At 42.5% G+C, this 27850-nt stretch overlaps 1 protein-coding gene across 1 annotated transcript; it reads right to left on the bottom strand.

Moving 5' to 3' along the window:
• Nucleotides 1-1619: 1619 nt before the first annotated feature.
• SUGT1 (SGT1 homolog, MIS12 kinetochore complex assembly cochaperone) lies at nucleotides 1620-27850 on the bottom strand. Its single transcript, XM_039358573.1, has 13 exons — nucleotides 27740-27850; nucleotides 27530-27575; nucleotides 23204-23294; nucleotides 21195-21264; nucleotides 20807-20877; nucleotides 17277-17330; nucleotides 14315-14337; nucleotides 11446-11465; nucleotides 10490-10586; nucleotides 9193-9300; nucleotides 5236-5326; nucleotides 3771-3958; nucleotides 1620-2146 (listed from the first exon to the last, which is right to left on the bottom strand). Exons 1-13 carry the CDS (start codon nucleotides 27766-27768, stop codon nucleotides 2045-2047), a joined length of 990 nt encoding a protein of 329 aa, XP_039214507.1. The 5' UTR covers nucleotides 27769-27850; the 3' UTR covers nucleotides 1620-2044.

Below are 27850 nucleotides of genomic sequence, written 5' to 3'. Positions count from 1 at the left end.
CTGCAGTCGTGCAATCATGGTTTGCGATGTTCCTTGCAGCAGGAATTTGGAAGTTGCAGTCACGTGGAGTCCTTAACAGTGAGAAACTGGTGACATTTTCTATGTCACATGAGAAAAGCACATCTTCCTTCCCCTGTCCGACCACTTCCTACAGGGGCACGATCGAGAGCATCCTGTCATACGACATCACAGTCTGGTTTGGAAGCATCCCTGCTTCAGACAGAAAGGCAGTGCAGAGTGGTGAGGACGGTGGAAAAGATCATTGACAGCTCCCTCCCTCCCATCCAGGACATAGCACAGAAGTGTTGCTTGAGCAGGGTCCACAAGATTGTCTGGGACATGACAGATCCTCTTCATGACCTGTTTTCCTTGTTACCTTCTGGGAGGAGGCTTCATAGTATCCGTAGCAGAACATCCAGATTCAGCCAGTTTCATTCCGTACAGCATTAACCGTGTGATCTCTCAAGCTTCCTCCTTTCGTTATATATTCAGGATGGACAGTATTTAATATTTATTTGTAATGTATATGTAGGGGTGTGGGTCTATACCAGTGGTTCTCAACCTGTGGGTCGGGACCCCATTTGGGGTCGAACGACCATTTCACGGGGGTCGCCAAACAACGCAGTCCGCCATTTTTTTCCCCCTTTTCCTTAGCTGTGCTACTCCCTTTTCTTCTATTGGCTTTTGAAAGCCAATAGAATAGACTCTCTTGCATAGAGTCTAATTCTATTGGCTTTCAAAAGCCAATAGGAATTGTCCAGGCTGTCTCTGCCCTGCTGAGCCCGCCAAAAGTCCCAGTCTGCAAACGGTGCTGCATCAGCTGAGTAATCCTCAACTTACGATCGGTTGAGTAGTCCTCGACTTACGACCGATTGGGGGTCACGGCATTAAAAAGGTTGAGAACCACCGGTCTATACATATGTTATATATAGTATGTTTTAGGTGTGTGTCATGTATGTGTTTCACTTTGAGAGCGGGCAACTAAATTTCATTTTTGATGTGTGCCGTAAAAAAGGACAATAAAGGTTATCTTATCTAACGTGGGTTTTTCCAACTTATAACCGTGGTGCAAAATTTGCACATGGGTCAGAAGCGCCGAGGCGCTTCCGGGTTGAAAGGATGAGGCGATGACATCACTGTTGCCCTAGGGACACCCAGTTTGGGGGCTCCCTGGAGCTGGAGCCAAGGACGGGAACTCAACCACGCCCCATGGCAGTTCTCGGCGACTCGAATGCGGGCTTACTAATCTCCCGCCCAGCCTCCTAACCACTCGGGCCACTGTGGTCCTTTTAATTGCATTGCTTAGCAACAGACGCTAATTACTGTCAGTAAACGAGGACTGCCTTGTGTGATGGTGCTGTATGCTTTAACCAACTTCTTTGTCTGTTGCCGATTTTACTGCACTGAATTATAACACAGTGCTAAACCTCAGAATGCTTACACAGCAGTCGGCTGCTCTTATTATTAATAGAAAGAGTAGCTTGAATCTTAAATTTTATTGTGCAGAAGCATCCTTGTGGGCTCCCCCACAGCTCATTAAACCTCACAACGACAACTGGGGCCTGGCAACCGCTTGGCAAACAAAAGAGCCTGACACAAAAGAGCCTGACTTCTTTCGGTAAAAGTGATATATTTACAATTTTTATTTGGAAGCAAAGTTAAGCCAAAAACAATCTTAACACCACAGCCAAGATGTGTGTTTGCCCCAGTATCTATTGCTAGAGCAAATAAATTATTTTGAGGGATAAGGCAATAATCCTACATAGTCCAATTACGGGCCTTCTTAAATTCTCCAAATGCATCGCCAAGCAGGCCAGTGACTCGGGTTCGAATCCTTCTTAAAAACCACCTTTCACGGGGAACAGCAGAAGGAAAAGACCTCACTCCTGATTACAGCTCTTCAAAATCTTCACGAGGAGGTCTGGCTGTAGGCTGTAAAGATTACGACAACAGGAACCACCTTCTGAACCAGCCTTCGGGGCTTCATCCTCAAGACCTCCGTGTCCACGTACGACGGGGGTACATGAACCGTTGATCGAGGAGATTAGAACTTCTTCCATTCCATGTCTTCTGGAGGATTGACCTCTACTTTTCTTTTACCTACATCTGACCAATTTGTGCTCAAGACTGTCCCGCCCGATTCCATCTGAGAAAACAATTTAATATATGAGCCTTTAATGAAACGAGACCCAGACTTCGTGATTATCAGTTTCTGAAGACATGGAGAGAGAGGAAAACGGCTTTAGGACAAGGCTCAAGTAATTCCCACCACGATTGTTGTCAATTCAGACCCTGTCTAAGCCAGTGGTGGGAAATCTATGGCACGGGTGCCAGAGGCGGCACTCAGAGCCCTCTCTGTGGGCACGCGCACCATCGCCCCAGTCCTAGGCCTTCAGCTGGGTTTTATAAAGCCTTTTCGCTTTAGGCCTCTGCCGCCGTGTACAAAAAAAAAAAAAAGGTTCAATCAGTCAATTTCAACTTCTCGCGGGAAAAAAAAGATCTTGCAAAGTTGGAATTGATTGATTGAACTTTTTAGTCCCACCCAGTCTGCCGTTACCACCACAGCCATGCCCACCCAATGGGCCACGCCCACCCGGCACCGGACGATGCATAAGTGGGTTTTGGGTTCCAGTTCGGCCACTCGGTCTCTAAAAGGTTCGCCTTCACTGACCTAAGCGATTGGGGAAAGAAGGAAAGGGATGAAATTGAGTCCCAAAGGTGTTTTTTGAAAAGGCAACTGGACTTTCTCGTTTTTCTTTGAAGATGTTTCGCTTACCATCCCAGAGGCTTCTTCAGCTCTGACTGGATGGTGGGGAGAATGGCAGGATTTATACTCCTTGCAGACCGCTGGTCATTTGCCTTCTTTTAGAGTCGTTGAGGCCATTTGGAGGCTTATCTGGGTCCTCGGGGTCACAAATGGGTGCAAATGGGTGTGGAGCCTCCTTGGAAATGCTGAAAGGACTTGTTTTGTCAATTGGACATAGATGATATCCTATCCCTGCCCCTCTGTTGCAACACTTAGATGACCCTGAGGACACAGCAAATCCCCAAGTGGCCTCAACGACTCTCTAAAAGAAGGCAAATGACCAGCTGTCTGCAAGGAGTTTAAACCCTTCCATTTCCCCACCATTCAGTCAGAGCTGAAGAAGCTTCTGGGATGAGAAGGGAAACGTCTTCAAAGAAAAGCGAGAAAGTCCAGTTGCCTCTTGAAAAAGCACCTTTGGGGCAATCATAACCTGGATGACCAAGAATCTCCATAGACCAGGGATAGGCCACCTTGGCTCTTTTATGACTGGTGGACTTCAACTCCCAGAATTCCTGAGCCAGCCATGCTGAGGGGAAAGGGAGAGGTTTCCAAGCTGAGCCATGCTGGCTCAGGAATTCTGGGAGTTGAAGTCCACCAGTCATAAAAGAGCCAAGGTTGCCAAACCCCTGCCCTAGGCCGCTTTATGACTCGTGGACTTCAACTCCCAGAATTCCTGAGCCAGCCATGCTGAGGGGAAAAAGAGAGGTTTCCAAGCTGAGCCAGGCTGGCTCAGGAATTCTGGGAGTTGAAGTCCACAAGTCATAAATGAGCCAAGGTTGCCTACCTCTGCCATAGATGAATAAAAATGAGGTTTGTCTTTGGCTAACAGAAAGAAAGATACCTATGCCACAGGTTATTTATCTGTCAAATGCTTAAATTAGTTTACATTTGCAATATGACGAAACCCAGCTCAAAATTTACAGAGCAAAAAGAAAGACGAAATATATATATATATATATCTTACAAATGATTTGTTCATGGCCCGTTTCACTTCATCTGTGCCATCTGAATAAATTTGCTGGAAAAGCTTGTTCAATGCCGCGTCGCCCTCCAATTTTTCATTCTTCTCTTCTTCTTTGATTTCCCCCACTAACTTGTCCCAATTCTTTGTATGATGGGAAGAGGATGGGTAGTGAAGTGTGGGATTTGAAGCTGGAAGACAAATTCGATCAGGCAACATCAACCCCGTGTCTCAACGTTGATGAAATAAAAAGTATTGTATCTGGTATTTATCCACCGAGATATGGCTGAGATATTTCTCTTGAGTAATGATTAATTTTAGCAGCTAAATGGGAAAACTGGATTTTTTTTATTAAAAAAAAAACTTTGCAAGTTCCAACACATACCTTTTTTCTATCACTTTGCTGTAGAGGTGAGAGACAGGCAAAGGTCGTGTGCAGAACACTGCCCCTCCAAAGCTTGTGTTTCTTTTCTCTCTGCATCTATCTCCCCCCCTTCACATCACCATGGCTATGTGAAAGTGTGCAGGTCTGTATGACCTTGCCTGCCTGATAACAGCTAGCTGGCAAACAACAAGATGTTATTGCCAACTATTCCCTGTTTCTGGCCTCTGGCTTCTATATTCTTGAGGATTGGTAAAGGAGTTAGCCAATGAAATGCTATTGCCATGTAGAAACTTTTGCTTCCTGTGATCTCTATATAAACAATAAAAAGCTGCATACCAGCGGCCATTTTTTTGCACCCTGCAATGACTGAGCACCGATTACTACACTTTGCCTTGTGTATCTTTGCTCTGAAGCTATAAATTTACATGTTCTCATTGGGATAGACCAGGGGCCTCCAAATTTGTCAGCTTTTAAGACTGGTGGACTTCAACTCCCAGAATTCCCCATGGCTGGCTGGGGAATTCTGGGAGTTGAAGTCCACCAGTCTTAAAGCTGACAACTTTGGAGGCCCCTGTGATAAAAATTCACAATTTTATTCTCCCAGAATTATCCTAAGAGTCCGGGAAAAACCTAGCTTAGATATCTGAACATAAAATAACCTGCTGGTGAATATTTAGACAGCTGTTCTTTCTTTCTGATGTTTCTTTCCCTTTAATTGGACTTATTGCTTGAATAAATCAGGATTCAAGCCTTGTTCTGTATAGTGTTCGCCATCCTTTTTTTCTATCACGTATTATGGTGTGGTGTGCCAACATTTCAATTTTTAACAGCGCCTCCGAGAACTGTTCATCTCCTCCTTTTGACCAGCTTTGCTTAATGAGAGAGGCCATTATTACTTTGTGAACTGATCAAGACACAAGGCCGGTTTTAATAAAGCATCGTGGCCAACGCAAAAGGAAACACGGGCAGGAAATTTAAATGTGGAAGGAGATTTGATGGCTCCCCTCTGATCAGACGATAAATCCACCCAATCTCTCCTGATGTGCCTTCCAAAACTAAGATTGTTGGTTAGTCAACACAAACCTGGTTCACTTTTTTTCAGATCAGGAGAATTCTCTTGTCCTTCTAGTTTTTCCCAGCGTATAACTTCTGGTTTCTTCATTTTTATCTCAATCTACAGAAGAAAAAGAAATTTAATAGATGAGTCCTTTTGAGAAGATTAGGGCTTGTGACAAATATGAAGGGAAAGATCAGTCATTAACTCTGAGGTGTTTTTTTTTTTAAATGCAGCTTGACCAATTTTCTCTTTTAACTTTGTTTTTTAAAAAGAAAGGAATATAGTTAACAGTAACATTGTGAGATCTATTCAGCCTTTCAGAAAATAGCCTGGACTATAAAATTTTTGCTTCACTGAAATAGCAGAAAGATTAAAGAAATTTTGGACTGAATTTATACATACAGATCAAAATGGATTTTTACCTAAAAGATAAATTAAAAAAAATAAAATAAAAATAATTCAAGAATGATCTTAGATATTTTGGAATATTATGAAATGCACCCAGGGAAGCGGATGTCACTGATATTCCGAGATGCACAGAAGGCTTTTGATAACGTAAATTGGCAATTTATGATTCAACAACTAAACAAAATGGATTTTGGAGAAAACTTTACAAATATAACTAAAACAATTTATAGACAACTAGCTAAAGTAATCGTAAATGGGGATTTTACAGGAAACTTTAATATCAAAAAAGGCACAAGACAAGGATGTCCATTATCCCCATTATTATTTATATTAACACTGGAAGTACTGAATAGAAATATTAGGCAAGACTCAGAAATTAAAGGACTGGAAATAAAAGATGAAAAACATAAACTACAAGCATTCGCAGATGACTTGGTCTTTGTACTAGAAGAGCCGCTTGAGACAAGCCTCAAGTTTATGAAAAAGATAGAAGAATTTGGAGAAGTGGCAGGACTGAAAAAAAACAGAGAAAAGACCAAAGTGATAACTAAAAACCTTACAGATAAAGAAACTAGCCTGAATTAGACCTCTGTTCACACCATAAATACAGGGAAGTTTCAGGATAAACACAGGATTTCTCCCCTCAAGCATTTAAGCATTCTGATTTTTAAAATACAGGAAAATGCTTTTAACTTTTGATTTGGGGAATGAGGTATGCAAAAAACACATCAAATAATCCATCAAGATCTTGACAAGCAATTTGCAGGTTGCCATGTGGCTGAAACTCTGCATAGCAAATGGGTGACATACAGATTTTTTTAAAAAATAAAATAAAATAATAAAATAAACCTGGTTTGGATGGCTACCTGAGAATCATTTATCAGATGGCACAGCAACAGTAGCTCTAAAACGCTCCGATACACTCAGGACTTCACCAATCAATTGAAAGACCTGCAGACTATTTTATCAAACATCCCTAGACAGCTGATCAGAAAACTTAAAACAGCTTCAGTTTAAAAACTTGTTCAGTGTAAGAACTTGGTTAGGGACAAACTTCAAGGTTATACTAATGATGAATCACTTGAACAGGAAGAAATATACCGGGTGAACACCTTCAAACACACAAGACACTCTTATAGCCTACAGCAAATTATTCTTTTATGGACTATTTGCTGCATGCAAAACAATTTACTTGCTGCCAAAACTGGGTCTGGGGCTTTTTAAGGTCCTTCTGTGATGATTGGACAGCTAAAAAGCACAACTTGATGAAAACAGTTTAAGATAAGGTATGAAATGCACTCTGTACATTTAAAAAGGAGAGCTCAGGGACAGACAGGAAACGTAATTCAAATTAAATCTAATCCTTGCTATTTAAGAATCAACCGGAGAAGGCCTGTGTTGACCAAATCAGAGACTTCCAAGTTTTGGTATTCATCAAAAATGATAAGACAGCCTGCAGCCTGCTACGATAGCTTTTAATCTGTGCCGGTACCAACATAGAGTCCAACAAAAGTTTTCCTAGCCTTACGTAAAATATTCAAAAGTGAATGTATTTGTAAATCCACGTTGCAATTCTAAGCAATATTTTTCATTCAAAGGCATACAAGATGGCAGATAATATTGAAATATATTGTATACAAGACCAGCTGGTTCTGGAGGAGACCAAAAAACGATGTGGCTACTTCATTGGGCACGTTGCTTACCTGGCCCATAGAAGGATAAGAAACCTGAAATGTAAAACTGAGAGCGAGGAGCTGTTATATTCTATTAACAGCTCTATAATAATGCTTATTCTTGGACCATTTCGTCTTGGCACAGATACCACTGAGAAAAGGGGGAAAAAAAATCATCTAAATTTTTTTGTCAAGCTTTGAGATAAAGAGTTACAGTGACAAACAAAAATAAATAAAGCCCATTCTCTAAATCAAATTCTCCTCTCCATGGAAACAAACAGAGGCGTTTCACAAGCTATCCCGAATCCATTACAGTGTTTGCAATATTAGAAACAGCAAGTAAATTGTTTATTGTGACAACGGACAAAAATGCTTCCATTTTTCATCGCCAATTGTGTCCTCTCGCAAGAAACAAGCAAAAAATAAAAATAAAATCTGTGCTCATTAAGAACAGTTAACATAATCTCACTGTCATTTGTGATATCGTATGTCCGTTTTCTTACTTGTCTAAAAAAAAAAGCAAAACTAGATTAGCCCCCAACTAGATTGGCAAACAATCCAGCTTAACCATCAGGTTGAAGATTTACACTCTGGAAATTGCTTATTTAAAAAGCAATGCAGCAAATTCATTTTGACAAATTAAATTACTTTTTATTCTATAAACCTCCCTCCCAATCGTTGTAAGAACGGTCCTCAATTTACAAGCAATCAGGTAATGCTGTTTAAAGTAACGATGGACTTAAAAAAAGAAACCCTACTTATTATTGTTTTGTTGCACAGTCAGCCAGATATTCAGATCGGATTTGACATTTTTATCCCTCTATCAAGTCCTTCTCAAGGACTCAGATGGGCAGATGCCACCTCAACCGTTGTTTTTCTGTGTCAGCAAAACAAAAGCTCTAGAATTAAATTGTTGTTGTTAACTGCGAAGTCGTGTCCGACCCATCGCGACCCCATGGACCACGTTCCTCCAGGTCTTCCTGTCCTCTACCACCTTCTGGAGTCCATTTAAATTCACACACCTACTGCTTCAGTGACTCCCTCCAGCCATCTCATTCTCTGTCGTCCCCTTCTTCTATGGCCCTCAATCTTTCCCAGCATTAGGCCCTTCTCCAGTGAGTCCTTCCTTCTCATTAGGAGGCCAAAGTACTTGAGTTTCAACTTCAAGATCTGGCCTTCTAAAGAGCGGTTGGGGTTGATCTCCTCCAGGCCTTCCTGTCCTCTACCATCTTCTGGAGTCCATTGAAGCTCACGCCTGCTGCTTCAGGGACTCCATCCAGCCACCTCCTTCTCTGTCGTCCCCTTCTTCTCTTGCCCTCCATCTTTCCCAGCACTAGGCTCTTCTCCAGTGAGTCCTTCCTTCTCATCAGGTGGCCAAAGTCCTTGAGTTTCAACTTCAGGATCTGGCCTTCTCAAGAGCAGTCGGGGTTGATCTCTTCCAGGATTGACTGGTTGGATCGCCTTGCAGTCCAGGGGGCTCGCAGGAGTCTTCTCCAGCACCAGAGTTCAAAGGCCTCCATTCTTTGGCGCTCAGCCTTTCTTATGGTCCAACTTTCACAGCCATACATTGTAACTGGGAAAACCAGGGCCTGGACTATACGCACTTTTGTTGGCAGGGTGATATCTCTGGAATTAAATTACTGGAATTATTTACATACATTATTTGGCCTTGGAAGGATGTACTGCTGTAAAAGAAAGCTCTAAACTCCAAGGTCTGTCTTACTTCCAAAGATGTCCAGTACCCAAATTTTCCTAGAAAAAAAAAAGCAATGGTGGCTGTTTCATTGGGCACGTTGCTTACCTGACCCATAAAAGAACAAGAAGTGTCCTTGTCTACTTAAGCAGGATAAAAATGTGAAGTGGAGGTGGCAAAATCATGTGTTACTTTTTAAAAAAAATTACCTTGGTTGAAAGAATTTTAAATAAACTTTGCTCTGGAACTATGGAGTGGAGAAGATGAAGTTTTAGCTTGTAGTTTTCATCTGAGGAAAATTTCAGCGATGCCTTTAGCTGTCGAGACAAGACAACATTATCACAATCCGGCCATTAGTAAAATAAAGCAGGCTTCCTAATCGTCATTTTACCTATTCAGAAAAAAGTGAATTCAAATAACCTTCCCTGCAAACTGTTAATATATTCAGGCATAAGAATTCCCCCCCCCCCCAAAAAAAAACAACCACAGAAAGCAGATAGGAAATCAACTGAAGACTGATATATTCTCAGGCACCAGAAAGTGATATCTGATCAAAAAGCTATTAGATTGTTACAAAACGTTTCGATACAATTTTAGATTAAAGGGTAGCAACCGAATCAAAAATTACAAATAAGTAAATAGTTTCTTTTTCTAGTGTTATGTTTTCATTCCTTCAAGTTACAAGAACAGAAAGTAGCAAGTTGTAGAACTGTCAAAATACACAGTGCCAGTAATGAAACCTCGGTCTTTGTTTTCTCCTGCCTTTAAGTACAGACAGTCCTTGACTTACGACAACGGAGCCCAAACTTTCTGCTGCTAAACGAGACGGTTGTTCAGTGAGCTGTGCCCCATTTTATGACTTTTCTCGCTCCAGTTGTTCAGTGAGTCACTGCAATTGTAAAGTTAGTAACCCGGTTGTTAAGTGAATCTGGCTCTCCCCATTGACTTTGCTTGATCCCGGGACGCTGCGACCGTCGTAAACATGAGTCAGTTGACGAGTGTCTGAATTCTGATCACGTGACCATGCTGCAACGGTCGTTAAGTGTGAAAAATACGGTCCTAAGTCACTTTTTTCAATGCTGTCATAACTTTGAACGGCCGCCAAATGAACTGTTGTTAAGTCAGTGGTTCTCAACCTTTCTAATGCCGCGACCCCATAATACAGTTCCCCATGTTGTGGTGACCCCCAACCATTTATACATCACCGGGTGCCAGGGGCGTGGCCAAAGGGGAAAAAAATGGTGGACAGCCTTGTTTGGCGACCCCTGTGAAATGGTCATTCGACCCCAAATGGGGTCCCGACCACAGGTGGAGAACCACTGTGTTAAGTCGAGGACTACCTGTACTGGCAGAGAGCCCCAGAATATCACAGCCAGCGACATTTACACGATCGCCCGTTCCATTCCTCGCTGCATGGTATCCCCTCTCTTTTAGCTGGCAGATGGCTACAGATTATAGCCTGTCAAAAGACGTTTTGCTCCGTTCTGAATCTCAAAACGACGTTACCTCTTTCTCCGAGAAGGTTATGTTTACGTCCTCGTGCTTCGCTTGTTTGATCATAATGGTTACAATGACATGAGAATCTGTCTGGTACCAGTCATACCTTTGGGGAGGGGGAAGGGGGGGGGTTAAAAGAAAAAAAAGATTTGTTAACACAAACATCTGATGCTGGTTTCCTCCTCCTGTATTGACACCTTAGAAGTAAAGCCCAAAGGTGCTTTTTTCAGGAGGCCACTGGACTTTGTTTTTTCTTTGAAGACGTTTCGCTTCTCATCCCAGAAGCTTCTTCAGCTCTGACTGGATGGTGGGGAGAATGGCAGGATTTATACTCCTTGCAGACAGCTGGTCATTTGCCTTCTTTTAGAGAGTCATTGAGGCCACCTGGAGGTTTATCTGTGTCCTCATGGAACTTTCTTATTATGCTTTGAAGACATTTCCCTTCTCGTCCCAGAAGCTTCTTCAGCTCTGACTGGATGGTGGGGAGAATGGAAGGATTTATACTCTTTGCAGACAGCTGGTCATTTGCCTTCTTTTAAAGAGAATCATCATCTATCTCCAATCTACAGCACAGTCCTTTCAGCACTTCCAAGAAGGCTCCACACCCATTTGCACCACTGAGGTGATCCTGAGGACACAGGTGAACCTACAGGTGGCCTCAACGACTCTCTCAAAGGATGCAATACACACACACACACATATAAATACACACAAACACATATGAAAAAAACCCCGAGGTGTCCTGTTCATGTTTAGAGCGAGGCTTCCCTTCACTGACAAACCACGAGGAAATTGGCAAAGCTACTTAACAGGAGTCCTTCATCTGGCTGAGAATGACACAGCTGGCTGAGTACTGTTCTCCGATAGGCACATTAAGTGTGGGTTACAAACAGCGTGCAGAAGGTTCACAGAATTTTTACAAAATGCTGTGGGTCAATACTAACATCATGAACCACAAAACTTACTTGATCTTAGATGGCCACGCCTGGTGTTGCGGAAATACGAGGGACATCACCATCATCATCATGAAAAGATGTTGAACAGTTAAAAACAATGTCAGTTTTTAAGCCAAGTATGATCATATTTATTACATTGCAGGACAGATGGATCTCTTAGATAAGAAAAGGAATCATAGAATTTACATAAAATACTTGAATACCCACAGAGGGAGGGAGGGAGGGAAGGAGGGAGAGAAGAGAAAGAAAAAGAGAAGGAGAGAGGAGAGAAAGAGGGAGAAAGAGGAGAGAGGGAAGAGAAAGAAAGAGGAGAGAAAGGGAGGGAGGGAGGGAGGGAGAGAGAGAGAGAGAGAGAGAGATGTAAGACCCATGAAAACAGGAGGCAAGTAATTGATGACCTGGCCATCGTTCATCCATGACTGGATACCCATTGGCAAAGAGCTACTAATTACACTTCCATGTCCAAAGCAAGGAGAGGGGAACAAACATCTAAAATGGCATTTCTCAGAGAAATTTGTGTCCAACTGGCCTTTCCTAACTCTTCAACCTTCCTCTGCACATACTTGGTGACTGTGTTAGCCCAGGGGTCTTCAAACTCGGCCTTTTTATGACTTGTGGATTTCAACTCCCAGAATTCCTCAGCCAGGCACACTGAAGCCCACAAGTCACCAAAGGGCCAAGTTGGAAGACCCCTGTCTTAAATCTAACAAACAAAATGGAGGCTGGCTGAGGAATTCTGGGAGTTGAAGTCCACAAGTCATCAAAGAGCCAAGTTGGAAGATCCCTGTCTTAAATCTAACAAACAAAATGGAGGCTGGCTGAGGAATTCTGGGAGTTGAAGTCCACCAGTCATCAAAGGGCCAAGTTGGAAGATCCCTGTCTTAAATCTAACAAACAAAATGGAGGCTGGCTGAGGAATTCTGGGAGTTGAAGTCCACAAGTCATCAAAGGGCCAAGTTGGAAGACCCCTATGTTAGCCAGACAGGCCCAAACCAGGAAGTCGTTTCCCTACATGGTTAAGAAAACAGCAGCGCTACCACATAAGCCAATGTATAAATAAGGGAAGTACCACCTTATCTCCCATCCTCCGACAACATTAATTGGGAGTCTTACTGCCCCTTCCCAACACCCCATCAAAATGGGAGTCAAACTTCTTGGGTACGGAGGAGGCAATTGGTACTTTCCTGGATGGGTTACTCCACAATCCTGGCCCATTAACAGTGTGAGAGCTGAGGAGACAATAGGAATGCGTTCACAGTGAATTATTCAACATATGGGCCATATTCTATGCTCATGCAGAAGAAGAGGGGAAAATTCAATATCAATTTACCTGTGGAATGAACCAATATTGCAAATATACTTTTGGACATATTTCTACATAACTGTCAGTTATTGTTTAGGATTCCCAGAATAAAGCAATATTTTCTGTTTATTCTTCTGAGTTATCTATTTGTCTTGGATTGGATGGAAAGCAGTCTGTTCTGTCTGGGACAGAATAGTAAATTGATATTGAATTATCCCCTCTTCTTCTGCATGAGCATCACATGTTGGCATCGGATCTCCAAGCCGTGTGGCTAGGAGACATGAGGCTGGATGAACAAAGGCATTCCGATCTGGCTTGTGTCCAAGAAGTCTCCCAATGACCAATGACCTTTTGAGACTCCTCCCACTCACCCATCAACATACCTAGCATTTAACCCAATAACTGCCAGATATTCTAACATAGTGATACATGCTCTCTAGTTAGGGTTACATAGAGCTATACGGTCCAGAATAGGCCACCTTCTCCAACACTTTCGTGCTTTCCAATTGCAATTAATCTGCAACATGGCAAATCCCAAGATTCGTTTTGCCAGATGCCAGCTGAATCTCACCGGCTATAAATGAAGCGGGGCAAATCCATCAGGAATGGAACCCCCAACCTCCCCCCCCCAGACACATATTATCTTCTTTCCCCTCACATCTGTGACTTTAGGTAAACCACGAAACGTGATGCAATTCCTCAACAATTTTAAGAGGGAAAAAAAACTAAAGAAACATACAAACATATTAAATCTCTTATCACGTTCGTAAAGTATAAATAAAGGATACGAAATGGAAGAAGCCAAAAAGCTTGCACCGGTATTGGTCATGATAAAAAATAATAAAACACAGCAAACATTCTGCCAGTTGTGCAGCAAAATCACAGGAGTTGTTGCTTTATTCCCCCCACCCCCCTTACAAACCACAAATATTCCAGTGTTTTGTATGAGCGGTAAATGGGATTCCATTTATTTAAAAATAAATGGCAGGGCAGTGCTGGGACTGTATAGAGAATGAGCAGGAGTTACGTGCTGTATGCATTAACCTTCTAGGCAATCACCTGCATATGCAATATGTTACTGTGTTTTTGGATTTAATTCTGTTTTTTATTCATTTATTTTTATGAATACTCCTTCAGACTCCTTAATGATCATTCCTTATCCTATTTCCCCACAACAACCATGTGAGGTGGATTGGGCTGAGTAAGAGTGGCTGGCTTTCCGGCCCAAGGCGGGACTAGAACTCACCGTCTCCTGGTGATTGGCCCAAAGTCACCCAGCTGGCTGTCCTGCATAAGGTGGACCTAGAGCTTATAGTCTCATTTCTAGCCTGGAGCCTTAAGCACTAGACATAACTGGTTCTCCGTATATTACAGTTTTACATTGCAGATAATTATCATCTTGCCATTGAAAAATAGCACATTGTTATTGTCACACGGTCACGGAACTACAGGATACGTCTACATTTATTTTTTTAAGAAAAAGGCAAATTTCACATAGACCAAGGAAAAGCTATTTTAAAAGTAACTCCTACAACTGCATTTTTAATCAATTAATCTATTAGGGAAAAATCATACCATTTCAGCCTGTGATCCAGGTGCTGCAAAGGAAAATAATTCAGATTTTGAGACAAAACTCTAACAAAGCATAAGCATGTTTTTTAAGATACATGTAGAGCAATCATACAACACATGAACTCAAATTTTCCCTTTTTCCATCAATACATTTTACTAAATAAATGAGCTTTAATGCGGAACTGAAAGTGGATCTACTCAAGTTAAACATTAATAAGGCTGCATCATTGCATTGATAATAAAGACAGGTCCAACAGATCAAGTACTGAAACAGCTTTGATCAACTTATGTTGTTTCTTTTAATCAAAGGTTTTCCCATGCAACCAAAATCTTCCAATTGTTCAGAATTAGCTTTATTGATTAGTAAATCTAAACAGAGTTGTTTCAAACTCCAAAATCAAAACAAGGAATTTCAACTTGAAACAATATGCGTAACATTTTGCAAAATGCATGCTTATATCTAAAAGGGGGAAAAAAACCCACTTCCAACCATTTTGCCAATGAAGGTCCTACGAAATTAAATGGGTGTATAAAGCCTGGCTTTCCTTAATATGGTATGTCGACTTCTAAGACAGACATTAGCAAAGAAGGATACTAAGGATATTCTGGGCAGAAATTGAGAGGCTGACCCAGAAAACATTCAGCTTCCTATCAGACTGCAGGTAATAAAGAGAACAGGCCAACATAAATCATGTTTAGATCAAAAAACTAGATTCAAGGCCTCCAGCCCGTGCACACAAGTTTTTATAATACAGCAGGCATTTTGTTCCGTGTAACAATTGAATATTATGAGGGAATTTGTTTAGAATGCAACACATTTTCATTTTAGTTAAATGAGCTTAAATATGCTTTTTTAGAAAAAAAAATCTGCAGAAAGGTCCTAAGACTGGCAGTTGCAAAATTTGCACATGTATTGCAGGAAAAAAAAAAGACTTCCAAAATGAACCTACATTTGAAGAAGAACGAAGCAGATTTTTTTCCCCACCTTTATCTTTTACAGAGGTTAGGCAATGACATTTCTTACTGGTATGCTTGACATTGAAAACAAGACATAAAAATTAAATAAAATCCATGCATGTGTGTGCAGGCCAGAAGCAATGTTTTTTTTTCCCCCTCTGTAAGATGAGGTGCTAGCATTATTTGTTTATATTGCTTGCCAGCTAGAGGGAAGTAAAGTACTTTGAGAGCTTTACATTCTCTCTAAAGCAGTGGTTCTCAACCTTTTTAATGCCACGACCCCCCCAACCGGTCGTACGTCGAGGACTACTCAACCGGTCGTAAGTCGAGGACTACTCAACTGATGCAGCACCGTTTGCAGAATGGGACTTTTGGTGGGCTCAGCAGGGCAGAGACAGCCTGGACAATTCCTATTGGCTTTCAAAAGCCAATAGAATAAAAGGGAGTAGCACAGCTAAGGAAAAGGGGGGAAAAATGGCGGACTGCGTTGTTTGGCGACCCCCGTGAAATGGTCGTTCGACCCCAAATGGGGTCCCGACCCACAGGTTGAGAACCACTGCTCTAAAGGCTAAATATTACAAAATAGCTGTAAATCGTACTTTTGACAAGATTTTACAGAAAAAGTTTCTAGAAGGCTTGGCGTGCTCTCGTAACTACATTTCCCAAAAGATGTACAGGTATTCCTTAGCTTACAACCACAGACAAGCCCAAAATTTCCATTGCTAACCACAAGACAGTTGTCAAGTGGATTTGGGCCCATTTTATAACTTTTCCTGCCAGCGTTGTTAAGCGAATCGTTTCCATGGTTGAATTAGTAACACAGTCGTTAAAGGAATCTGGCTCCCCCCCATCGACTTTGCTTGTCTCAAGGTTCCAAAAGGGGATCCGATGATCCCGGGACACGGCAACCGTCGTAAACACGAGTCACTTGGCAAGCGTCTGAACTTTGACCCTGTGACCCTAGGGATGTCGCCATGGTCGTTTAAGTGAGACAAATGGTCATTAAGTCACTTGGTTTCAGTGCCGTCGTCGGCCGCTAAATGGACTGTTGCAAGACAAGGTCTACCTGTCTGTCTCGTTTACCCAAAAGGAAAACAACACTAAACTTAAGAAAATTCTCATGGAATTTACAAATCCAGACAAATCCCACCCAATCCTGCATTCTCTGCTTTGTCAACTGAGGCTTGCCAATTCTATCTGCAATGCAAGAAGTTTTCCCCTTTCTAATACCGGAATGTTGTGATTCCTTGCCAGCCAGTGGACCCGGCAGCTAAGTCTGACAAATCAGAGGAGGAGGAGGAGGAGGAGGGGCCTGAAGTCAGAGGAAGGCTTGGAGGAGCTCTGAGACTTATAGTCGGACGAGGAGCTTGGCCCCTCTACTCGCGCACAGGCTGAGACACAGCTGTGCTGGGAGCCTGAGTTGGACGGTGATGAAGAACCGCTGGGACAAATCCCGGAGGCACGAATGCACAGGCAAGAGAAGCGAGTAGGACAGAGGAATGCAATGGGGTGGCTCCAAAGGCAAAGGAGAAGGCATTAGGAAGCCACGCCTTGGCTGAATTATAAAAGGGAAGGAGTGGGAGGTGCTGATGGCCGAAGGCAACCGTTCAAGTTTCTGTGAACTGCGTCTGTTTGCCTTGGACCAGTGTTTCTCAACCTTGACAATTTTAAGGCATGTGGACTGCAACTCCCAGAATTCCACAGCCAGCAATGCTGGCTGTGGAATTCTGGGAGTTGAAGTCCACATGCCTTAAAATTGTCAAGGTTGAGAAACACTGCCTTGGACATTGATTCAGGTCTGTGAATAATAAAAGGGGATTGTTTTTTTTTCCTGCAGTTCCAGCCTGCTTGTTGGAAGAGAGGTTTCTCCTTGTGAGCTCAACAAGGACTCACGTAGGCTGGGACAGAACAGGGAAGTCCTCGACTTACGAGCACAACGGAGCCCAAAATTTATGACCGACATCTTTAGCCACAACATGAAAGTACAGATACGCAAAGTGGAGCTTACCACCGAGGGCCTCTTTGCATCTTTTCATCCAGACAGGAAAGGCTGAATCAGCACCTGCAGGTAATAAAGATGCAGCGTTATATGGTGCCGTCGACTAAAAACATGGACTGCCTCTTTATTTCTGTTTCTTTTACTCTGAAAGGGACTTGAGACTCTGGCTTTTGTCCCTGAAGAGAGATTTCTAGTTTTTAATTTTGGAAAGAAAAAGAAAAAAGGTAAAAAATAGGCAAAGGCAAAACGTGTGGCCCTCCACCACATCTGTGGACCGTTGACCATCATGAGTATAATATGAAGTGTTAGAAAAGGTAACAGAAAACATTTTTTTTAAGAATGCTGCAGTTTCCCTGCATCAAGCAAGTACTCAGATTGAGGGGGAGGAGGAGGAGGAAAAACACCATTAAATAGAAAATACAACCTGCATCTATTCCCCTATATCAGGGATCCCCAACCCCTGGTCCGTGGACCGGTACTGGGATGCGGCATGCCAGCAACTGGTCCACACAAACAAAGCCCCATCCGTGAGATGCAGGCAGCACACAAAACCACGCACCCTCCGGTCCGTGGAAAAACCTCTCTCCACCAAACCGGTCCCTGGTGTCCCAAAGGTTGGGGGCCTCTGTCCTATATTATCACTCTGAGTTAACTTGGGTTTGGATTAAATACAGGCAACTTTGAAGACTTGTGGACTTCACCTCCTAGAATTCCCCAGCCAGCATCCAGAATTTGGGGAGCTGAAGTCCACGAGGCTTCAAAGTGGCCAAGTTCAGATACCCCTGGATTAAAGGGATAACAAAGCATATTTCCAGCTACTATGGTTAGGTTTAGAATTAGTGGACTTTTAATTCTCTCCCTAAAACTAAATACCTGCAATCTAAGGTACACCTAGAGCAGTGGTTCTCAACCTGTGGGTCGGGACCCCATTTGGGGTCGAATGACCATTTCACGGGGGTCGCCAAACAACGCAGTCCGCCATTTTTTCCCCCTTTTCCTTAGCTGTGCTACTCCCTTTTATTCTATTGGCTTTTGAAAGCCAATAGAATAGACTCTCTTGAATAGAGTCTAATTCTATTGGCTTTCAAAAGCCAATAGGAATTGTCCAGGCTGTCTCTGCCCTGCTGAGCCCGCCAAAAGTCCCATTCTGCAAACGGGGCTGCACCAGTTGAGTAGTCCTCGACTTACGATCGGTTGAGTAGTCCTCGACTTACAACCAGTTGGAGGTCGCGGCATTAAAAAGGTTGAGAACCACTGACCTAGAGGTTTTGCAGGAGAGAAAATCTACGCCTGCCTCGGCAACTGGCAACATCTGCCAACCATCGCAAAGACTTTGTTTGCGTCTTCCTTTTTTGAGATGACTGTTTGAACTAGAAACTCTGGCTTGTTTCTCTCCAGCAGGAAACCATGATGGGATCTCAGCTTCTGCTTCTTGGCCCTGCCTAAGAGACAGAAGCCAGAGTGGGTTTTTTTGTTTTTTTTTTGTACATTACAGCAAGTTAAAGTGAAAGGAGCTTCAATTGTTGGTTTAGCTATTTCCACTGCAGGGGAAAAAAAAATTAAAAAATCAAGTGGCCGTTATGGAACAGAGATCACTAAAAGGCTATTTGCTCACGGTAAACCAAAATCCTTCACAATTTCGGTTTAGCGTAACAAACTAAACGCAGCCGCTGACAGATAAAATAGCAGCAACTGACATTTCTACGAATGGCACGATACGACCTCCGCTGGAAAAGTCCAGCTCAGAGAAACACTAATTAATTTTCCCAAGTGCTTAATCCTTTTGCAATTAAAATGTTTTCACCAAGGAAAGCAAGCAGAGAGGCGGTTCCAATACGCGCTCGCACAGGTTGCCTGAGAATCTTTGTGATGCACAGATTTATGACTGTGATGGAGGCCAGAATTTTGGTCGTAAGCCATGGCAGCTGTCTGTCAAGGCACCCACATGACCAGACCCGATTTTACAATTTTGCGGGGTTTAAACAAACGGTGTGCCTGTTAAGCCAATCGATGCATGTTCCTAGGGCCACTTTTTGCTGGAAACTGGCAAAAAAAATTAAAAATGGTCATAAATCGCAGATATGTGACTGCGGAACGCTGCAACAACACATACATTTGAGCCAGTTGCCAAGTGCTCAAAATGCAGTCCTGTTGACAGCAGTGCATGGGTGTGCAGCCACTAGAACTGGTTCAATAGCTTTTGCACATCTGTTGTAACTGAACCCTCACGAAGCAGCTGGTCGTTTTGCAAAAACTACCTACGTGTTACTTCTATGACCTGAGTAGAAATTTTGTACCCGTTTCCTATGAGCTGCTATATGGCCTGTCTATATTTTAAAGCTGAAATTGTATTGGCACATGGAAAGATTATTTTTTTCTAATTTAAAAGTTTTATAAATTTATTACAATATAAACCCCCCACCCCTTCCCCCCTCCCCCACTTCCCAGAGCTGATTACAGGATAAAAAATAAAATAAACAAACATAATCTAACTAACATAAACCAACTATACTATCAATCAAAACCATAACACACTTTAACTCCTTCTCCAAACAAATTAAATCAAAAATAATAAGATAATTAAAACTATTAATAATTATCTAAAATCTACTCAAAAGCAAGATAATACTTTTCAATCTCATATTTCTTCTGAATGTAATCAATCCATCTTCTCCAAACCATAATATATTTTTCTTGTGATTGATCCTTCAAATAGGCGGAGATTTTCGCCATTTCTGCTAAATCAGAAACTTTAAGTATCCATTCTTCCAAAGTAGGCAATAAGTTTTTCTTCCAATATTGCTCCACCAATAGTCTTGCAGCTGTTATAAGGTTCAACATCAAATTAGTTTCTTTAACATCAAAATCTACAATGGAAAGATTATTTTTCAGATTATTTAAAAAAAAAACTGAAAAAAGCCAGGTTATGTTTAATAAATTCACCAAAGAAAGAGGTTTTTTTTAAAAAAAAAAATCTAGAGAAGACCTAGAGGTGTAGTAAACCACTATGTCATGGTTCCGACAGATGAAACTCTTTAGGCCAGTGGTTCTCAACCTGTGGGTCGGGACCTCATTTGGGGTCGAACGACCATTTCACGGGGGTCACCAAACAACGCAGTCCGCCACTTTTCCCCCCTTTTCCTTAGCTGTGCTACTCCCTTTTATTCTATTGGCTTTTGAAAGCCAATAGAATAGACACTCTTGAATAGAATCTCATTCTATTGGCTTTCCAAAGCCAATAGGAATTGTCCAGGCTGTCTCTGCCCTGCTGAGCCCGCCAAAAGTCCCATTCTGCAAATGGTGCTGCACCAGTTGAGTAGTCCTCGACTTACGACCGGTTGAGTAGTCCTTGACTTACGACCGATTGGGGGTCGCGGCATTAAAAAGGTTGAGAACCACTGCTTTAGGCCAAATGGCTAAAGAAAGCTCAGAACCGTACGGGTTGGAAACACGCAGAACAGGCCTTCATCCTGCAGTGGACAGACAATGGTTAAAATGATGAGGATGATATTTGAAAATCCATGGACCATCATACTTACCATCCTGTTTTTGTCCCTCAGCGAAAGACTTCAGGGCAGAAGTGTAATTTTTCAAATAATATTCACCGATTCTGAGGGACAGATAAAAGGAGGGTATGTCATGCCCTAAAGCTAAAAGCTTTGGGTCAAAAATACACACATGGTTGGAGAAATGACTAAAAAAAAACCACATAGATTTTAAGCCAGGATTGTTTCTGTTAAGAATAATAGGAGCAAACAGTGAGAAAGATTGTATGTACTTAATTTGACATGTATTGACGACACCAACTGCCGCTTGTTATAAAAGGCAGGATTTGGAATAAGCGTACTTTCGGCGCAAAGTCAGTATCTTCACTAAAGAGTAAAAATTACAACACGATGGCATATGGCCAGAAAAACTGGCACCTACCCTTGTCTGAGAAAGGCTACAGCATTATTAGGATCCAGCGATAATGCCTTTTTGGCATCAGTAATTGCATCTGCAAAAAAAAAAAAAAAAAAAGTTGCATTTTTTTTTATAACTGATTACGCAGATGCAAAACACAACAGTTGCTACCTTGACTCTACTATTCCTTTTATGAGATCTCTACCCCTCTTTATTTTCCAGGCTCAAGGCAGGATGCGTAGCCCACTCCCGCCCCTTCCATTTTCCCCACAACGACCACCCTTTGGGGCAGGCTGGGCTGAAAGAGACGGAGACGGTCCTAAATTACCCAGTGAGCTTCCATGAGCAGATTTGAACACAAGCCTTTTTCTAGTCCAATATCTTAGTTCAGTGTTTCTCAACCTTGACCATTTTAAGGCATGTGGACTTCAACTCCCAGAATTCCACAGCCAGCATTGCTGGCTGTGGAATTCTGGGAGTTGACGTCCACATGCCTTAAAATGCTCAAGGTTGAGAAACACTGCCTTAGTTGAGCGTATCAAAAAGAATCTCGTCGTGCTGCAAAATCCAAGTAATTTAGGCTCATCTCCATGCGTTAGAAAATAAATAGCTGGCATAACTCAATGAAGGAGAAACTGATATCTTGAATTTGCTGGACTGAAGTAATGCTACCAGTCTGAAAATCTTTAACAGCAGGTTGTCCTTCATTTGTGTTACGTTTCTACAGAAAACTTAAAACATTTAGCTCACACGCAGGAATGCACTGCTGAAAAGAGGCACTGAACTAGTGTTCAAGGCACAGGGATATTTTCCTATCCTACTTCAGTCACCAAAAACCTACTCTTAGAATTAGAGGACCTTCTGCACTGGAGACAAGGTGGAAATTTTGCCTTTAAGCAGACATAAATTATCTTGAACTGTGTCTTGCCAGGAGGAATGTACAACAGAGGAATGATCCAAGTGAAACAATTTGAAATATATGCGTGCATATATGCACGGAGCATACCAATCAAGCAACTTTATAACTTATGGTACATGACATAATGTATCTCTCCTCTTGTTTGTACAATGTATACAAATCACAGCGATAATGCAAATTGCCGTAGAATCTGGCCAATGGTTCGCTCAATCTAATGCACCAAGGGCCAGAACGTAAAGGTTTTACTGCACCATCAAGGGACTTCTCCAAAATTATTATTTCAAAATAGTGGCCTAAGAATTTAGCGGAAAGGATAATTTCTAAGAAACTTTAAGTAGATATAACACAAGAGGAAGATAAGAATTTTACCTATGTATCAATATTTTTAAAAAATGTGATGATAGCTAGATAGCAAGTGATAGATAGATAGATAGATAGATAGATAGATAGATAGATAGATAGATAGATAGATAGATAGATAGGTAGATAGATCTAGATAAAGATGGTAGGTAGGTAGATAGATAGAGACAGATAAGATGCAAGATAGACAAAGATGATAGACAAGATGTGAGCTAGACAGACAGAGAAAGATGATAGACAGACAGACAGACAAGATGGGAGATTAGCTAGATGATAGATAGATCTAGATCAGTGGTTCTCAACCTGTGGGTCGGGACCCCATTTGGGGTCGAATGACCATTTCACGGGGGTCACCAAACCACGCTGTCCGCCATTTTTTTCCCTTTTCCCTAGCTGTCCTACTCCCTCTTATTGGTGGCCACACCCACTTGGGGGTCACCACAACATGGAGAACTGTATTATGGGGTCACGGCATTAGAAAGATTGAGAACCACTGATCTAGACAAAGATGGTAGGTAGGTAGGTAGGTAGACAGACAAGATGTGAGCTAGACAGACAAAGATGATAGACAAGATGTGAGCTAGACAGACAAAGATGATAGACAGACAGACAAGATGGGAGATTAGATAGATGATAGACGAACAGACAAACAGACAGACAAACAGACAGACAGACAGACAGATAGATAGGTGGGTGGGTGGACGGACAGACAGATTTTCACTAAAGAGGAAAAAACTAGGAAAATAAATGATACCGTGGTAATTCTGTAGAAGAATGTAAGCATAAGCTCGTTGGCAGTAATATTCTGGGTCGTCTGGCTTCTGTTCTAAGGCTGCTGTCAGCTTCTACAAGGCAAATACAAAACATTAACTTGATGTTTCCTGCAAAACCTTACACAGCCTACAGTGAAATCTCTGGCTTGAGAAATCAAACAGAACCGATCAGCAAAAATGCCACTTTAGAAGGAACCACCACCAGAAGCAACTTTTCTGAGCTGGAAAGATAGCTATCCGTAACGGGGGGGGGACACCCTCAGAGCCCTTGTGAAGAAATAAACAGAGTGTTCCAGTATTTGAGGGGTTGCCACAAAGAAGAGGGGGTCCACCTATTTTCCAAAGCACCAGAAGGCAGGACAAAAAAAACAATGGGTGGAAACTAATCAGGGAGAGAAGCAAGTTGGAATTAAAGAGAAACTTCCTAACAGTGAGGACAATTAACCAGTGGAACACCTTGCCATCAGAAATCGTAGGCGCTCCATCACTGGAGGTTTTTAAGAAGAGACTGGACAGCCACCTGTCTGAAATGGTATAGGGTCTCCTGCTTGAGCAAGGGGTTGGACTAGATGACTTCCAGGGTCTCTTCCAGCTCTATTCTGATTTAATCAAGCCAGTACGGATTTTAAAATGTTGGAGAGATGAGTAAAACTCATCAATTGTTATACGCCTGCAGCTACTGTGATGTAAGTAAATTCTACTTCATCTTGGGGTCAATCTGAGGTAAAGAAGCAATTCTCTGGAAGCTGAAACCTTAATATCATATCCGATAAAACCGGTTTTCTTGTGCATAAGGTAGAAGGAAAATAAAGCCTCAATACCCAAATGCATTTGATCTGCTGCACACAGAATTTGCCCATTTCCATTACAAGCCTTCCCCCCCCCGCTCCTTTCGGTTAACACAACCTGCAGCTCTCCAAGCTACAGTACGTCCCCACGACAAATGAGGTAGCAATTAAACAGGGCAAGGACAGAGAATTATGGAACTGAGGTCTCGCTGGCAATGGAAAATGGATTTAATATTTCCTTCCTAATGATCTGCGGGAGAAAAGTATTGCTGAGACATGTTGATTTGCTCTTCATCTGTTCATTTGATCCCAGTGTAAATACTCACACTGGTTTAAAATTATTATTTCATCAGTAGATACAGAAGAAGCGGAAATCTATCACCGCCCCCTGGAACTCAGTAGTGGGTGTAGGCCAGAGAGCTTCACAGCCTTTGCAATGTGTTTGAAACACTATAAAAAAGATTATCTAGACCAGGGGTCTTCAAACGTGGCCCTTTGATGACTTGTGGACTTCAACTCCCAGAATTCCTCAGCCAGATTGAAGTCCACAAGTCATCAAAGGGCCAAGTTTGAAGACCCCTGTCTTAAATCTAACAAACAAAATGGAGGCTGGCTGAGGAATTCTGGGAGTTGAAGTGCACAAGTCATCAAAGGGCCAAGTTTGAAGACTCCTGTCTTAAATCTAACAAACAAAATGGAGGCTGGCTGAGGAATTCTGGGAGTTGAAGTCCACAAGTCATAAAAGGGCCAAGTTCGAAGACCCCTATCTTAAATCTAACAAACAAAATGGAGGCTGGCTGAGGAATTCTGGGAGTTGAAGTCCACAAGTCATAAAAGGGCCAAGTTCGAAGACCCGTTTTAAATCTAACCAACAAAATGGAAGGTGGCTGAGGAATTCTGGAAGTTGAAGTCCACAAGTCATAAAAGCGCCAAGTTTAAAGACCCCTGTCTTAAATCTAACGAACAAAATGGAGGCTGGCTGAGGAATTCTGGGAGCTGAAGTCCACAAGTCATCAAAGGGCCAAGTTTGAAGACCCCTGATTTAAATCATAATTTCTAAAAAGCAACTGTCCTCTCTGTCCTGCAGCGGCTCCTTCTCTGACCCGCTGTTGACTCACCGACAGTCCCATTCACTTTAATGGGAGAGCTGGTGATGTGGCCCTGACACCACAAGGTGAGGGATGTGGCAGGCAGCAGGTGAGTGGATGCCCGCTAACAGGCACTGCCATGATGGATCTGAAATGACAGGTGCTCTTTATATTTAAGGACTCATTCTTGCTGGTAGCTAGAATCCTTAATATTATTATTTGCAAACAAAATGAAGGTTTCCTATTTAGAATAATAAGCTGCCAGGTTAGTAAAACAGCGATATCGGAACCGATTTTAGGTTAATCACACATAGTTGGAAAACTACTCAAATTCTTTTCTTTAACTAAAACACTTACAGATGCATTTCTCTTCAAACAACCATATAATTTGTAATGTACACATATTTGCAAAAGAATGGGATAAAGGAATACTCCTGAACTTTGTTTTATGATTTATAAGATAACCTTTATTGACATTTTTTACTGTGGGCACATCAAAAATGAAATTTAGTTGCCCGCTTTCAAAGTGAACACATACAGGACACTCACCCAAACAGACCATATACAACCTATATGTACTATATACAACATATGAATCTCATGGCTACCGTGAAACTGTGCAAATGCATCAACGCAGTGCATGTTATCTCAGCTTGCAGAGCTTGGATTCGTTGAATGAGTTTACCAAAAATGTAAATATTGTGCAGAATATACAGCTTCCTCCTACATAACTGAGCTCCATTTCATGCTGAATAAATTAAATTATTAATGTGCCTTAAATAGAAAACTATAGATTTTTTTTACGCCAAAAGCATTTTATTAAAATAAATTTGGTAAAAAAAAAATCCAATTTAAATTCTAAAAAATCCGATTTTTTTTTAAATCGTCGATTATTCTCCACCCTGTTGGCAACTGACTCATACCTATGATGGTCGCAGTATCCCAGGGTCGTGTGATCCCCTTTTGCGACCTTCTCTAACAAGCCAAGTCAATGGATTCGCTTTACGACTGTGTTACTAATTTAACAAGTGCAGTGATTCTGGGGCAAACCTCATTTAACAACCGTCTTGCTTAACAATGGTAATTTTCGGCCTGCTTATGGTCATATGCCAAGGACTGCCTGTACATGCATCCACAGCTAACACCAAGCCTCCGATATATTTATGGACTTTAGCTCAGGACAGGGACTGACCTGCTTTTTAAGACTCTTATACGTAAAGTCACGCGTGTGTGTATAAATCCTTTATTTGATCGTATAATTCTCTTATTTAAGAATTTGTTTTACATTCGTTACTTCTTGCATGCCAGCCGTGCAATTTTTTTTTAAATTAACACTGCTGGTTTATTTAGCTAGCTAAATAAATAATAATTTATTTGTTTAGCCGAGTCCCAGATTAAACAAACCAACAAATAAAAGCAATTTTTCTCCCCTCCTTTACTCCCCCCCCCAGCAAAATCCCACTTCCAACTCCAAAACTTGGGAGGAAGAAAAGTTCCAGGGCCTATTTTATTCATTCTTAATTACTTTTTATTTTAAAAGTTCTGGACGACTTCCAATTTCCCACCCGCAAGAGAGGATCAAAACTTTGTTGTGGTTGTTGCTGGGTTGTTGTTGTTCTTCTTGTTGCCCTCTCACTTCACTTCACTTCACTCCAGTCTTCACTGGGGATCTTCCAAGAAAGCCTCCTGGCAAGCTTAGCCTCAACGGTGCATTTTCTGGGAAAGGAGACCACGAGGAGATCCCTGGAGCCATTACTCCTCCCCCAAAACACCATGGGGGGAAAAGGGAGCCAAGACACGGGCGTTGCTTCCTGACCAAAATAATATTTAAAAAGCAGAGTGCTTCCAATGGCCCCTACCACCCACCAGGCAGGCTTAGCCTCAACTGTGCATGTCTGGGAAAGGGAAAGGAGACCACGGGGAGATCCCAGGAACCCATTCTTTCCTAAGACGTTCAGGGGAAAAAAAAAAAAAAGGAGCAGGGATTTTCCATTCCCCCATAGCTGCTCCTTCGGTTCCCTCCACGGGAAGAGGCTGGTGTGTGTGTGTGTGTGTGTGTGTGTGTGTGTGTCCAAGATCACAACCCTGTTGCAGTTTGTTGTTATCATTGCCCTGTCTCCCACCCACCCACCCCACTTTACCATTTTTCTTTTCTTTACCCCTCCCCATGTGCTTCCTTCCAAAACCCCCCAAAACCTCGAACCTTTTCCAAAGCTCCCCCACCCCGACTGCGCATGTCTGGGAAAGGAGACCACGGGGAGATCCCAGGAACCCACATCCTTCACACACACACACACCCAAAAAAGACCGGGGAGGGGGAACGGAGAGCCAAGCCCTGGCCAGGGGCTTTTCTATTCCCCCCCCCCCACCCACCCGTCCATGGCTGCTCCTTCGCTTCCCTCCCCGGGGGAGGCCCGAACCGGCGGCTTACCTGCGCTGCGGCCGCGGGCTCCCGCTCGATGTCGGTCTCGGAGAGGCTGCGGGGGGGAAAGAAGCGTTAGCGAGGGCGGCGGAGAAGGAAGGAAGGAAGGAAGGAAGGAAGGAAGGAAGGAAGGAAGAAAGAAAGAAAGAAAGAAAGAAAGAAAGAAAGAAAGAAAGAAAGAAAGAAAGAAAGAAAGAAAGAAAGAGGGCGCCTGCTCACCCCGCTGAGGAGGCCGCCGCCGCCGCCATGCCGCCGCGAAATGGCGGCCGAGCAGCGTCGCCAGGGGGCGGGGCGACGACGCGGGGCGGGGCGCGACGACGACGACGGGGA

This window comes from Crotalus tigris, unplaced genomic scaffold (genome assembly GCF_016545835.1).
Source record: "Crotalus tigris isolate CLP2741 ecotype Arizona unplaced genomic scaffold, ASM1654583v1 scf7180000019031.1477733, whole genome shotgun sequence".
NCBI classification, from domain to species: Eukaryota; Metazoa; Chordata; class Lepidosauria; order Squamata; family Viperidae; genus Crotalus; species Crotalus tigris.
The sequence above is the reverse complement of the archived record's forward strand: the minus strand, read 5'-3'. Positions and strand labels throughout refer to the sequence as shown.

What these genes read in the sequence shown, in the direction of transcription:
- SUGT1 (XM_039358573.1), bottom strand. Translation starts at nt 27,768, where the DNA reads ATGGCGGCGGCGGCGGCCTCCTCAGCGGG. An exon ending in ATGCAAAGAGGCCCTCGGTG is followed by an intron (nt 14,338 to 17,276) that starts GTAAGCTCCACT and finishes TTTCCTTTGCAG; the next exon opens with CACCTGGATCACAGGCTGAA. An exon ending in TCTGAAAAAAAGTGAACCAG is followed by an intron (nt 3,959 to 5,235) that starts GTTTGTGTTGAC and finishes TTTGTCTTCCAG; the next exon opens with CTTCAAATCCCACACTTCAC.